The sequence below is a fragment of the Westerdykella ornata genome, assembly GCF_010094085.1.
Source record: "Westerdykella ornata strain CBS 379.55 unplaced genomic scaffold EI97scaffold_38, whole genome shotgun sequence".
Taxonomy (NCBI): domain Eukaryota; kingdom Fungi; phylum Ascomycota; class Dothideomycetes; order Pleosporales; family Sporormiaceae; genus Westerdykella; species Westerdykella ornata.
The window spans coordinates 109,169-121,455 of record NW_022986888.1 but is presented as its reverse complement, the minus strand read 5'-3'; the positions used below and the strand labels follow the sequence as shown (position 1 = coordinate 121,455).

Genomic DNA, 12,287 nt, shown 5'->3' with positions numbered 1-12,287 from the left:
CCGCAACTTATTCGCGGCGACCCGCCTTGCTCTCCCCCCGCAACCCTCGTCTCCCATTGACTCCACGCGCGTTGATGCTCCCTGTGCTTCGAGTGGCAAGGCCTTCTCTACTTACGAAACGTCGCCCTCCTCTCCCACTCGCAGCTCCCCCGGCAACCATGACCTCCGCATATTCGGCTGTGTCAACACAGCCGTCAGCGAAACCAGCAGCATGCCACACAATTACTGCTCTGAAGAGGTGGCGGTGCAATCCGGAAGACAAGGACCTGCCGCCGGTATCCGAGGTGAAGGCGATACATGTCTACGATTTTGACAATACATGTAAGAAAACAGTCGACCGCTTTGTAATTGTACGAATTACTGATATTCAAAGTATTCGCGAGTCCCCTTCCCAACAAGGCGATATGGGCCGGCCCCACTCTCGGTCAGCTTGCCGCACCCGACGCGTTCCTCGACGGCGGGTGGTGGCATGACAAGACGATTCTAGCAGCCACAGGAGAGGGTGTAGAGAAGGAAGAAGCTCGAGCGTGGAATGGGTGGTGGAACGAACATGTCGTGTCACTGGTGGAGTTGACAATGCAGCAGAAGGATGCGCTATGTGTGCTCCTTACTGGCCGGTCAGAGGCAGGCTTCTCCGACTTGATCAAGCGCATTGTCAGGAGCCGGAATCTTGAATTTCATATGATCTGTCTGAAACCGACGACTGGCCCTTCCGGGCAGAAGTTCAAGTCGACCATGGAATTCAAGCAGGCGATTCTCAAGGAGATGGTCTACACGTACAAAGATGCAGAGGAGATTCGAATATACGAGGATAGACCGAAACAGTAAGTCCGCAAATATAAGCCTGCGGTAGGGATCAGCATGCTCACCATTAGCAGCACGAAAGGATTTCGCGATTTCTTCTTCGACTTCAACAGAGACCTCATGGCGAACCGGCTTCCCACGTCACGACAACCCATCAAAGCGGAAGTTGTACAGGTCACCGAGAACTCCACCCAGCTCGATCCCGTCACGGAAGTTGCAGAAGTACAGCGGATGTGCAATGCACACAACCTTGCGATCAAGGCAGGAACCGCGGCACCGGGAGCCGTTCCGTACGAGATCAAGAAGACCGTCTTCTACACGGGATATATGATTCCGCCCGCTATGAGCGAGAAGTTGATGACGCTAGTAAAAGCACAGGCGGGCAACGCGAAGGATGACATCAAACAGCTCGCCAATACCATCTTGATCACACCCAAACCTTGCCCCAAGAGCATCCTGGACAAAGTTGGAGGTATAGGTGCCAAGGTTATGTGGAAGGTGACTGGCGTCTCCTGCTTTGAGAATAAGATCTGGGCAGCAAGAGTAGAGCCAGTCCCAAAGTCAACGAAGATCTACTCCGAGAATCCGACACCGACGGTTGTGTTGGCGATACGCAGAGGGGGACGACCGGCCGACGCAGCGCGGATTTCGAACTGGCAGCCCGTTCCGGATGATCAGGCCTACATGTTCGAGACGACGGTCGAGGAGAAGGCGATGCTGCGGATTGAGGAGGAGAGGGAGGAGGGATGGGACCGTGTCCCCAGGAAGGGATGGGCTCATCATAAGCGGGATCGCTCCGACGAACGAGATGCCAATCCCGGCCATGCAAAGGAGGGACGGTCGAATTTCTCGCGCCCGGCGAACGGGTTCCATGGGCGAGGAGGTGGTAGTCGTGGCCGCGGCGGTAACCGAAACATATCTGCGCCTCGGGGACGCGGTGCTGGAGGTTACGGCGGGCGTGGTGGTGGTGGGCCCAAAGGCGGGCGAGGTCGTGGAGAACGGGGACTGGGGCAGTATAGGAGTTTGGACGACGTGGGAAGCCGGCCGGATCATGCAGATGATGCGCACAGCTACTACTAGGAGGAGCAGACGAGGTCGTCAGCGCCTCGGAATGTCGCAGAGGTGCGAGAATCATGACTCTTTGTTGTGCTGCTGCTCAACAGGGGGTTTGTAACTTCTGGATTATGTTTTCATGAGCGATAATCGCTAATAGATACCCCGACTCGCCATGAGTGTTTTCTACTTTCTCTGCACTGTCAATGGCACAATGATGTTTCGGTCATCCTCCACTAGTTTGAACAAAGATTCTGGGTTTTCTGAAGTCACGAAGGATCACAACGTGACTGAAACAGCGTCGCTCCAACCTAAGAATGGCTTTGCAGCTAGTAGTTAGGAGGTGATAATTGTTATGCTGCTAACGCTGTTATATTATAGGTAGGAGTATATAAGCCTGTCCAAGCATGTCAATATATTCAATTATGCCTAATATGAAATCAAGTCAGCTATTTGTTAACACAGTGCCGCATTTGTGCAACGTACTCGAAGGTGATGGTGAAGGTGAAGGTGCGGAATATCCACCATTCCTTAACAAGGATAGCGTCCGTTTCTCAGCTGCAGGGACCCACAACCCTGCCGCTCTCCGCGTGCCTGGACGCGTCTGCGCCTATCGCCGAGCTTATCGCCTCCCAACACCAGCTGATGCAACCTTGGAACGGACGGTCCTGCTCCAAGCCGGTAGAGATACAAGAGACTGTCATACCTCAAACAGTACAGCTAGAGGTCGCTCTGGCAGCGTTCCACAGCGTACTACTCTGTACTTCAGTCCCCAACGAGCAAGACACCATGCCTCTCCTCCCACCATCGCTCCCCTCGCTCCGCTCCCTCTCCACCTTGGCCCTCAGCAGCACCGCCTTCCTCTCGCGCACCCCCGAGCAGCACATCTTCCGCGACTCCTCCCCCCAGATCCCCTTCGGAAACGCACAGGAAAGTCCCCTCACAGGCCAACAACCCGTTGGCGCCACACAAGCATGTCCCCACCCGCAACTCAGCTGCCACAACACGACGGTCGTGGAGAATCTATGCTGCTTCAACTACCCGGGGGGCCAGATGCTGCAGACGCAGTTCTGGGATACGCATCCGCCGACGGGGCCCGAGGATAGCTGGACAATCCACGGGCTGTGGTGAGTTCTACCATACACGCTTCATTAACCCCGCTCGTCATAAGATACTGAGGAGCAATGAATGAATGAATGAAAACAGGCCCGACCGCTGCGACGGCACCTACGAAGCCAACTGCGACCCTTCCCGCACCTACACCAACATCACCTCGATCCTCACCTCGTTCAACCGCAGCACGCTCCTCGCCCAAATGTCGACGTTCTGGAAAGACAACCGCGGCAACGACGCCACGCTCTGGCAGCACGAGTGGAGCAAACACGGCACCTGCATCTCGACGCTCGAACCCCACTGCTACCTCCCGCAAGCCTCGTACACGCCGACGCAGGAAGTCGTCGATTACTTCTCCAAAGCCGTCGAATTGTTCACCGCGCTCCCCAGTTTCACCTGGTTGGCCGAGGCGGGCATCACGCCCTCGCATACACAGACGTATACGTTTGCGCAGATCCAGGAGGCGCTGGGACGGAAGAGGGGTGGCGTGCGGGTGACGCTGGGGTGTAAGAACGGGGCATTGAATGAGATTTGGTACCATTTCAATATGCGGGGTTCCGTGCAGGAGGGCGAGTTTGTCCCCGCGGAACCGGATGGGACCAAGTCTAGTTGTCCGAGGGTGGGGATACGGTATCTTCCCAAGGCGAAGACGGGAGGAGGTGGTGGCGGAGGTGGAGGAGGAGGTGGAGATGGCAAACCCTTCCAGGGTAAAGGCAATCTGAGAGTCTACGTCGAGGGCGAACCGCACGGCTGTCTCATTTCGCGCGGCGAGTGGTATGCAAGCGGTACTTGTGCGGTGTTCACAGCAGAGGCTTTACCTACCTCTTCTTCGCAGTCGTCCTCTTCCGAGTCGTCGTCGTCCGCTTTCACCCTCAGCACCTCCAAGGGCCCCTGCGGCATCCACGCCGGTGCCCTGGTCTGCGGGCGCAACGTCATCAAGGCGCCTACGGGCTTCACGCACTCGGAAGAGGGCGAGTTGGCCGTGGGCGGGAGCACAAAGTTTAGTGCCGACAAGATAGCTCGGGGGTGGGGGAAGGTGAGGGTTTGGGCGGGCGGGGAGCATAGGGAGGGGGTGAGGGTGAGGTGGGAGGGGGTTTAGTTAGACAGGAAAGATGGGTTTGGAGAGCTCGAGGGAGTATTGGGATGGTGATATGTGGTGGGGAAGGGATATTTAGAGTGGCTTGTATACCCGTCGGGAACCGGTTGTGTCCATGTTGGATTACATGGAGAGGATGTGTTCAGATATTTAGAGGCCTTCTAAATAGCGTAGAGTCGACATCGATATATGCTCGAGTATTCAAAATACCTCTCCTCCCCACTATTATCGCCAAACATGGTCGAGGAACTGGACGAGTAGAGAGCACTGCAATCGCTTGACCAAGCACAACGAATGCAAGGAAATCAACGGTCTTTGGAAATAGAATTCGATAAAAAGGGACTGACTGCATACACGCAGGCCAGGCACATCCGCCATCAAAGGAGTGACATGGTACTCAATTCCCCCAACCTCCATATAACCCCCTCCACCCTTAGAAAAATGCCCAGAGAGATGGTTGGTTGCCCGCTCGCTCGCCACTCGCAACATAACGAGACCAGTAGTATCACATCAAACCGATAAACGCCTCTTTTCTCCAAACATATAAACACAAAGTGAAGCAGAGGGAAGGGTGAGTACAGACTTTAGCACCACATGGCTTCTTCTTGCCCTTTCAAAGATTCCAAGATGATGTTTCGAGTCATGTTCCAGTTCCACGCATAAAAGAGCCCATGTAAAAAGTCATCCAGAGGGAGAGCCAAAGCAATCACAACCCGCAGTCTGCGCATATCACTGTGATGATGCCCAAGGTGCTACACTAGCTAAACTCTCTCTCGTCAAGGTTTACCCGGAACGTTACGGGCGATGTTGGGATGGAAGCGACGAGCTGAATCCGTGCCGAAGGGTAGAGAATCGACGTCGCGTCGGACAGTCATCGATACCTCCACTATGCGTTGGTCACCTAATGTCTGAGTTAGCAGCAGAAACACGCATCTCATTTTGATGGAGTGGAGATACCTTCAGAATCCGTCTGGAATAGTCCTCGTTGTCTGCAATACTGCCATTGCTGTATCTCCGGTTCATGAAGTCTGGATCTAGGCGGGAATCCGTCATGGATGCGGCACTGCTGTGACCCTTACCCCCGGAAACGAATGAGTTGACCGCGGCCTGGCGGCGGTGCTCCTCCTCCAACTCGCGTCGTTTCTTCTGGCGGAGGAAATAGAGGACGCCACCAACGATTGCGGCTAACGCTACAACACCAACTACCACACCGGCCGCAATGCCCGCCTTGTTAGGTCCGGAGCTTTTGGGTTGCTCGGTCGGAGTGGCGCTGGCAGTGTTGGGCGGTGCAGAAGTTGGAGGTGGCTGAGTGGTGCTTGTCGAGCTGGACGAGACCTTGTCGGGGTCGAAGTTTTCGATTCTGTTCTTCGTGGTTCCCGATAGCGAGACGAAATATTTGGAAGGCCCACCGCCTGCGACTGTCAGCATACTCTATTGAATGAGGAGTCAATATATGGTGGACATACATTTATTTCTATCGTCTCCCCTGCAGTCGGTATCGCAAGAAGAGTTGTCGACTTGAGCCTTCTTGGGAGGAATCAGGTCTCCGCAATAACACCTTTCGCCATCGGACAGGGCCATGACGGGCTTGTTCAACATGATGCAGATGAGCTGGCAGTTTCCAGGCGACTGGTACAGGTAGGAACCATGGTCTATGAGCGGAACCGAAGTCTCGAAGCATCCGATAGCAGTCATGGCATTCGCCGGCAGTGTGACGGTAGGTGTGGGAATTGACACTACTGATGAAGCTTGCTGTGCAGTAGCGACGGAGAACACGGCAGCGGCCGCGAAGGCGCTGACGATGCTGGCCGAAACCATCATGTGAGGTTTGTGTGTATGTGTGGAAGAAAAAGGGTGCTGATTGTGCCGTCGACGGGATAAGCAGAGCTGGAGCTGCTTAGCGTCAGCGAGCAGATTGCTGAAGTCGACGGCGGCAAGAGGCGTGCAGCACTGGGTCTAAACAGAGGTCAAGACGGGCATGGACGGTCGTCGTGAGGTTGGGGTTGATGGACTCGGGCCGATTGGAGATGGTGTTGTTGCGGGTTCCTGAAAAGGTCGGGGTAGTGGCCGGCCGTTTGTGGGCTCGGCCGATTTGCGATGACGATGAGGTACCGGAGTAGTAGAGGCGTCTACCACAGCACAACGATATCAGGTCCCGGGAAGCTGGTGTCGAAGATGGCCAGCAGAGCAGTCGGTCAACGACGTGTGGCAGCTGGCGAATTCGAAACACGCAGCGGAGGGATGGGAAGGCGGTGGAATGCGGGTGAAACGCGTTTGCGGTGCCCCTTAATCCCCTGGCGATCTGGGCTGGGGGGCGACGAGTGAGAAGGAACGTCTGTATCGGCGGCGGAAGCGAGGGGTAAAAGAGCGGACGGAGGAAAGGCAGCAATAGCGAGCGTGATGGCGACGGTCGACGATGAGAGGGAGAGTGGTTGATGAAGGGAACAGAGACGGGCTGGCTAACGAGTGAGAGAGGTGAAGGACAAGGAAGGACAAGTGGGCCGCTCAGGAGGGCGTTGGTACACAGTAAAATGAGGAATGGCCCGTGCGTAGGTGCATGCCCAAAGCGGTAAGTCCGCAAATCCCGTCAGACCGCGCAGTTCTCATTCTGCCACCTGGGAATTGATGACCACGCGTTGGGCCGGCTATTAATATGGAGGCACAGCAGCGCGGCTTGAGATTGTCACCACCACCAAGAGAAGATGGAAGAAACATTGCCCAGCAGGATACACAGCACATGGTAATAATGGAGAAGAATTATTGCTGTGCAAATAATGCCTCCAGCTGCAGAGGGAAAACGGCCATGGCGGCACAACGCCGCAACCTTCTCGGACAGACAAGGGGCATGGGCGGCCACCACGTTTCACCTTTTTGCCCAGGTGCGCTGCGGATCCACGGGAGGCGCCTCTCCTTCTGGGCATTTCATGGGTTGCGCGGCCTGATGGAGGCCACCGAACTCTACAAGTACTCTGTGGAGAGGAATATATCTTTGTTGGTGTCGACTGCGATCTGGAGCTGTTCCTCTACGGCAAAGGCCCTGACCAACATGCTCACTACTCAACACGCGGCTCCATTCATCAAAAAACCCCGGAAGATAATCCCGAGCTCTCGTCTCGATTACCAATCGAGCCTTTCACTTTCTCACATGTCTCCCTCGGCGTCCGCCGGACGCTTCAATATGAAAGTCACGTGCGCTTGCATTGGCTGCCCAGGCGCGGTTCACTTAACCGTTTCCTTGAAGACGTTGTCAAATCCTCACCTCAAGTCTCCTAAGAACGAGACGTCTTTGCTGTTTCAAACCATCGTCAGTGTACACTCCTCTCGCAGCGATTCAAACATCCTATAGAAGTCGTCGTCGTCAGAAAGCCTCATTAACCCAATCCTCTCGAATGTCCCAACCACGCCACTCTTCCTCCTCAGCACCAGAAATTCTTCCGATAGCCGCCAATTCTTCGGACTAGGCGTAGCGATCCACAAGCAGAATATGCCGTCTCCATCCTGGACACGAGATTCATCATCAACGTCGAATCTATAATTCGGGAAGAATCTCGCTTCGTCTCCTCTGTTGGTCATGTAGTGTTGCCAATAGTTATTCGGCGTGAGTTTGAGAGATATATATCCTGCCATTATCCATCCTCTCAGAATAGCATGCGCACTGGACAGCTCTCCGGTTATGTCGTGTCCAGCTGGAGTACAATCGACGGCGACCACCTCCACGCATGGACTCGTCCCTGGCTCGTCAATATCCACAAGGCTCTGCAGAGTGCCCTTGCTGGTCACTGCCGAATCAACAGATGCCCACGACCAAGTAGGCGCTCTCCACTTCTCCGGCCGTGGTCGAATCCTCTCCTTCTCCGTACCCCCAATGGATATTACATTCCAAAGCAGGTCTTGCACAAAAGAGGATTCCCACAGGCCAGCTAAATATCTATCTCCAGGCCGAATCCCCATGAATTTCTTCGCGATCCCGGAAACTGCCGGCAGCGTGTCTCGGGCATAACTCAGGTTGAGTTTCGTGTAAGCGGAGACCACATCTCGCCAAGCGACCTGCACGCGATAGGGCGAGGCTGTAAAAGCGTCGGGATAGGACGACTTGGGATCGTTGTAGTAGGAAACGAGGTTGCTTTTTGGGGCCCCCAAAAGTGTGTTCTGATTGCATTCGCAGTCTATGCACTCTTTGCATTCCCAGATCAATTCATTGGATGTGAAGTGCAGAAAGCGAGGCGACAGGTAGCGTTCCTGGAAGATCCAAGCTCTTTGGAATAATGGTTGGTCACGGATCCAGTGGTCGAGTGCGCGTCTTGCGTAAACTGTGTATTTTTCTCCGTTTGACGTCTCGCCACGAAGTTCAATGGGACGGTGGGTCGACGAGCCAACTCTGAAGAGTCCCTCTGTGTTGGATGCGGATGCTGTGGCACCGAGAGTCAAGACGGCGTTCTCGTAAACGTTGGCCATGAGACTGGCTTCGTGGCGCCAATCGTCTTCATCATCTTGAATGATGCAGAGGGAGTCGATCCATATGTATCTCAGCTCCAGCTTTCTCGTGAATGTGATTGCCTCTCTATATGTCTTTGGTAGAGAGGTAAATTCAATCTTTTCTAGATTTGCATCGAGGTTCTTCCGAGTGGTTTTGAAAGCCTGGTGCGCAGAAGTCGAGGTGTGATCCCCCCAGCAGTGACTGAGGCAGACGTAGCGGCCACGCATGCCCTTCGTCTCCACAAGCCGTAAGCCAGATCCAACGTCGATGAGTCGTGTCGGGAGAGGCACATCGAGATCAACGCTCCCACATTTTCGGTGGGCCGCACTGCAGCGTCGCAACCATCTTTGGACTTGGACAACAGACAAGTCAGACGCCGAGTCGCCAGGAAGATGACAAGCCGTCCTTATCATTGTTGGGAAAGGGTTAAAGCTGCCTGGCAAAGGTTTGTTAGAACACTCTCCAACATATGCACGTACCCAGCCGGCACCCAGCTGTCAGAGAACATTTACCAGGAAGCACATAGAAGTCACAAGTGTCCCAAGTTCTATTTCCCCACTCGCCTTTATTGGCCAGCTGGCCCCCTGGCCTCCAAAGGAAGCGGTTCTCTCCTCCTTCGACACCCGTAGCTCCCCTGTTCAGATCTGAGAGAGTGTGTATTCCTCGAAGAATCAAGGTGCATAGTTCGCAACCCGCACTCGCGGATCTATAGAGACTCGGCTGTAGCATAACAATTGCATATGCGGGTCCTTTGTCGTCATATCGGCACACGCTGCAAATATTCTCTTTGGGCCTGGGGTCCATGGAAAGCTCGACAAGGGGATGCTATGTACGATAGATGCGACAGTTAACGCTGGCTGCGAATAAAATCGACTGTTAGAGATCATGCCAGGCGACGATTGAAGGAAATCATCGGTGTTGGCGCAAGGCTGGTTCGGCCGCTCAGCCCCAAATACATACTATACTGTGTAACGTTATTACTCTACCTGGGGCCAGAGTTGTGGTTAACATGTTCACATCTATGAACTCCCAACAGATCCCACCCTGCTTCAGGTGCAGTATCGATTGCGGAGGACCAAGCTTGAAGCTGGACTCAAGTTCTGGTTACCCTTCAGGATTGAGGCGTTTTGGTTTCTCACAATGAGATGTGGTTGGAGTCTCCCGAACTGGGCTAAACGCGACGCGACTTCACGTGAGTCCAAACGGCTGTAGCGGGGTATCTATCATCCGCTATGGGGATTTTAGGTCTTAGATCGTGAATGCTCTTGATGTACAAGTGGACTATACACCGTCCTGATTGATTTGTTTTCGAGTAACAACCTTGATCGCGCATCGTCATGTGTTGCAACCTTAGCTGACTAAGCGTCCAATTCGGGACAGCTCCTCAACCACGAGCCGAACGTCTTCACCCAACCTCCATGGACCGCTGACCACGCCGCTTGATGCAACGCCCTCCCATTGCCTGCAGCAAGGCAGTGCAATCGCTCAACTCGCCGCCGCAGCCTCACATCTGGATCCCCGACGAGCTTCTCTTGCGGACTCTGCACCGCTTTTTCCGCGCCGGATGCACGCATCAAAAACGCCATGGCAGCCACGTCCCGGGGCCATTGGAGGCCAGGAGGAGGGCCGTCAAGCGCAAATTGAGTGTGCAAGCCAGCCTTCCACAAGAGGGTTTTGGGGTGCCGTTGTTCGACCTCAAGGCGTTGTTCGGTGCGCGGTCCGGCGGGAACCCGTCTTGGAGATATGAGGCCCCGTCGTTGTCCACGGCTTCAGACCCGCGTGGTATACGTACGTACTTTCCAGATGGGACCTCTGACTCGATACTGAATCAATTACAGCCTTCGACATTAGAAACGTACCCCCAGAGCCGCCTTTCCCGAGCGCAGTCCCTGCCCAAAATCATGACCGGAAAGCATCGGCGCACATGGAGACTATGATGGACTGGGGAAGCCATCCGAGTAAAGAGATGTCAGAAGAGAGAGATGCACAAGATGCCGTGGAGGTTACCGTCAGCCTGGACCTCGAGATTAGGGCCGTCGAGGATCGCCTGCGACTATCCAGCAACGTCGAAAGCTTTCTCGCTCACTTTGATGCCTGGCTGCGATTGGCAGATCAACTCCCGCCTTCAGAGCGACGAAAAGCATTAGTGAGGTGTTGCGGAAAGGGGTATGCCATAGAAGACCAAGGGCCTCTTCTGACATTGCGAATCCTCGAACGGCTCACCCGCAGCCATTGGAGCCCGAGAGACATTGCCCGATGGCTGTCGCAACCCGGGGTCCCTTTACCGTCATTGGGGACTCATGAAGGTACTCGATTGCTGCGGCACCTGCGTGTTCAATTCGACCGCTTGATATTGCCCCAAAGCGACGGCACCTCAAGAGCTGGCGGTGGACACGCAATTGCAACCCTGTATAAGAAGATTGCAACACCGCTCCTTTGCAAGGACGTCCTTGATGCTGATACCTGTCGGCTTCTTTATTGGGCAAGATGGCAAAAGCTCCTCCTTGATCACCGCAATTCTATTGAAGGTTCAGCATTCCAATCCTTGCAGTGGCTCGCGAACTTCCTGTCCAGTACGCGTACCTATAGACGCCAGACCCGCACCTTTCACCAGCAGGTTGTGAACCACCTATCCCGAGTGGTCCAATCTGATTCTCTAAACGTAGCCTCGTCAGGGCAGATTTGGGATCTCGTCCCCACGCAAGCTCTGAAGCTCGTCGATGCCCAAACGAAAGCTGCGATTACCGGAGTCAACTCGGTCTACGCTGGACACGACATCCGCGTCCACCACGCCAACGTTCAATTCCAGGCCATATTGGATCGCGCACGTTCGGCCAACGTCCTCCCGCCGTCCTACTGGAACGAAACCATCGACGCTCCAAGTTACCGCCGCGCGGAAATCATCCACGAACTCGCTCACCGCTACTCCATTAACCACACACGCAGTTCGACGCATAACTGGCGTGCCGTGAAACAACTTCACAGATATCTCGTTTCCTACGATCTCCCTATGAAACCGCTCTTTACGAAGGCCTTGGTAAGGATCTGTCTTGCGGAGGCTATGACGAGGAATAAGTTTGTGAATGGTAAGACGATGGCATGGGTGGTGGAGCAAGTGGCGAAGGTGGAAGGGGCGGATGTGGCGAGGAGCATCGAGTACCAGTTTTGGGTATGGAGGGGTGGGTTGATTGAGAAGGCTAATCGGGTGGCTCGAGGGCTGGTGGGGCGGAATGGGGGCACCAAGGTGCGTGTAAATACGCTCAGAAGATTGGGGCTGCTGCGGTGAATATAGGAAGAGGGCGCATCTCGCGTCTGTGTAAAGCATGGGAGTCATGTTGGGAGAGATATTCAGCGGTTTGCGCGAGCTTTACAGACTTTCCGGCCTGGATGAAATACTAATAGAAACGCCTGCATTGTGCCGCGTTCACAGCTTTCTGGAAGTGCCCTTAGGACATGCGTTGTTGACTTGTCTCCTTGTCCGTACCGTACGATTGAAGACTGCTCCATAAGACTGCATCGCCGTCCGTTTGAAGGCCCCTAAAGTCAACTCACAGCATGTAAACCGCTCTATTCGCGTCACCAGGTATTACCACTTTCTCACCGATATTCCAACCTAACATCATGCATCTCGCATTTGATTAATATTCTCTGCCTCACGGAGCCTCTCAATTAGGCAGGTGAGAAGCAAGGGTTTGAGTGCAGCTGAAGAAAGCGGAGGGTTGAGTCAGCGAGGGTCTGGGTCCA

At 54.5% G+C, this 12,287-nt stretch overlaps 5 protein-coding genes across 5 annotated transcripts; 3 read left to right on the top strand and 2 right to left on the bottom strand.

The window, feature by feature from the left end:
- Window positions 1–158: 158 nt before the first annotated feature.
- Window positions 159–1,884, top strand: EI97DRAFT_461969 (uncharacterized protein; the record flags this gene model as incomplete). The annotated part of the gene is made up of 3 exons (XM_033801235.1): window positions 159–321; window positions 374–824; window positions 879–1,884. The coding sequence occupies 3 exons, from the start codon at window positions 159–161 to the stop codon at window positions 1,882–1,884; spliced, it is 1,620 nt and encodes a 539-aa protein (XP_033649992.1).
- Window positions 1,885–2,509: 625 nt separating this feature from the next.
- Window positions 2,510–4,057, top strand: EI97DRAFT_406314 (ribonuclease T2; the record flags this gene model as incomplete). Its single annotated transcript, XM_033796584.1, has 2 exons — window positions 2,510–2,984; window positions 3,064–4,057. Coding segments are annotated over exons 1-2 (1,332 nt in total), but the record flags the coding sequence as incomplete, so codon positions are not given.
- A 702-nt stretch (window positions 4,058–4,759) lies between these two features.
- On the bottom strand, window positions 4,760–6,025 carry EI97DRAFT_210298 (uncharacterized protein). Its single transcript, XM_033793764.1, has 2 exons — window positions 5,533–6,025; window positions 4,760–5,478 (listed from the first exon to the last, which is right to left on the bottom strand). The coding sequence occupies exons 1-2, from the start codon at window positions 5,885–5,887 to the stop codon at window positions 4,964–4,966; spliced, it is 870 nt and encodes a 289-aa protein (XP_033649990.1). The 5' UTR covers window positions 5,888–6,025; the 3' UTR covers window positions 4,760–4,963.
- Window positions 6,026–7,063: 1,038 nt separating this feature from the next.
- Window positions 7,064–9,459, bottom strand: EI97DRAFT_426381 (HET-domain-containing protein). The gene is made up of 2 exons (XM_033797191.1): window positions 9,056–9,459; window positions 7,064–8,979 (listed from the first exon to the last, which is right to left on the bottom strand). Exons 1-2 carry the CDS (start codon window positions 9,345–9,347, stop codon window positions 7,361–7,363), a joined length of 1,911 nt encoding a protein of 636 aa, XP_033649989.1. The 5' UTR covers window positions 9,348–9,459; the 3' UTR covers window positions 7,064–7,360.
- A 389-nt stretch (window positions 9,460–9,848) lies between these two features.
- EI97DRAFT_470412 (uncharacterized protein) lies at window positions 9,849–11,952 on the top strand. The gene is made up of 2 exons (XM_033801766.1): window positions 9,849–10,331; window positions 10,382–11,952. Exons 1-2 carry the CDS (start codon window positions 9,986–9,988, stop codon window positions 11,827–11,829), a joined length of 1,794 nt encoding a protein of 597 aa, XP_033649988.1. The 5' UTR covers window positions 9,849–9,985; the 3' UTR covers window positions 11,830–11,952.
- Window positions 11,953–12,287: the final 335 nt, after the last annotated feature.

Coding starts and splice junctions, on each gene's coding strand:
- EI97DRAFT_210298 (XM_033793764.1), bottom strand. CDS start 5,887: ATGATGGTTTCGGCCAGCATCGTCAGCGCCTTCGCGGCCGCTGCCGTG. Junction 5,479..5,532: donor GGGAGACGATAGAAATAAAT/GTATGTCCACCA, acceptor TGACAGTCGCAG/GCGGTGGGCCTTCCAAATAT.
- EI97DRAFT_426381 (XM_033797191.1), bottom strand. CDS start 9,347: ATGGACCCCAGGCCCAAAGAGAATATTTGCAGCGTGTGCCGATATGAC. Junction 8,980..9,055: donor TGACTTCTATGTGCTTCCTG/GTAAATGTTCTC, acceptor AACCTTTGCCAG/GCAGCTTTAACCCTTTCCCA.
- EI97DRAFT_470412 (XM_033801766.1), top strand. CDS start 9,986: ATGCAACGCCCTCCCATTGCCTGCAGCAAGGCAGTGCAATCGCTCAAC. Junction 10,332..10,381: donor TTCAGACCCGCGTGGTATAC/GTACGTACTTTC, acceptor AATCAATTACAG/CCTTCGACATTAGAAACGTA.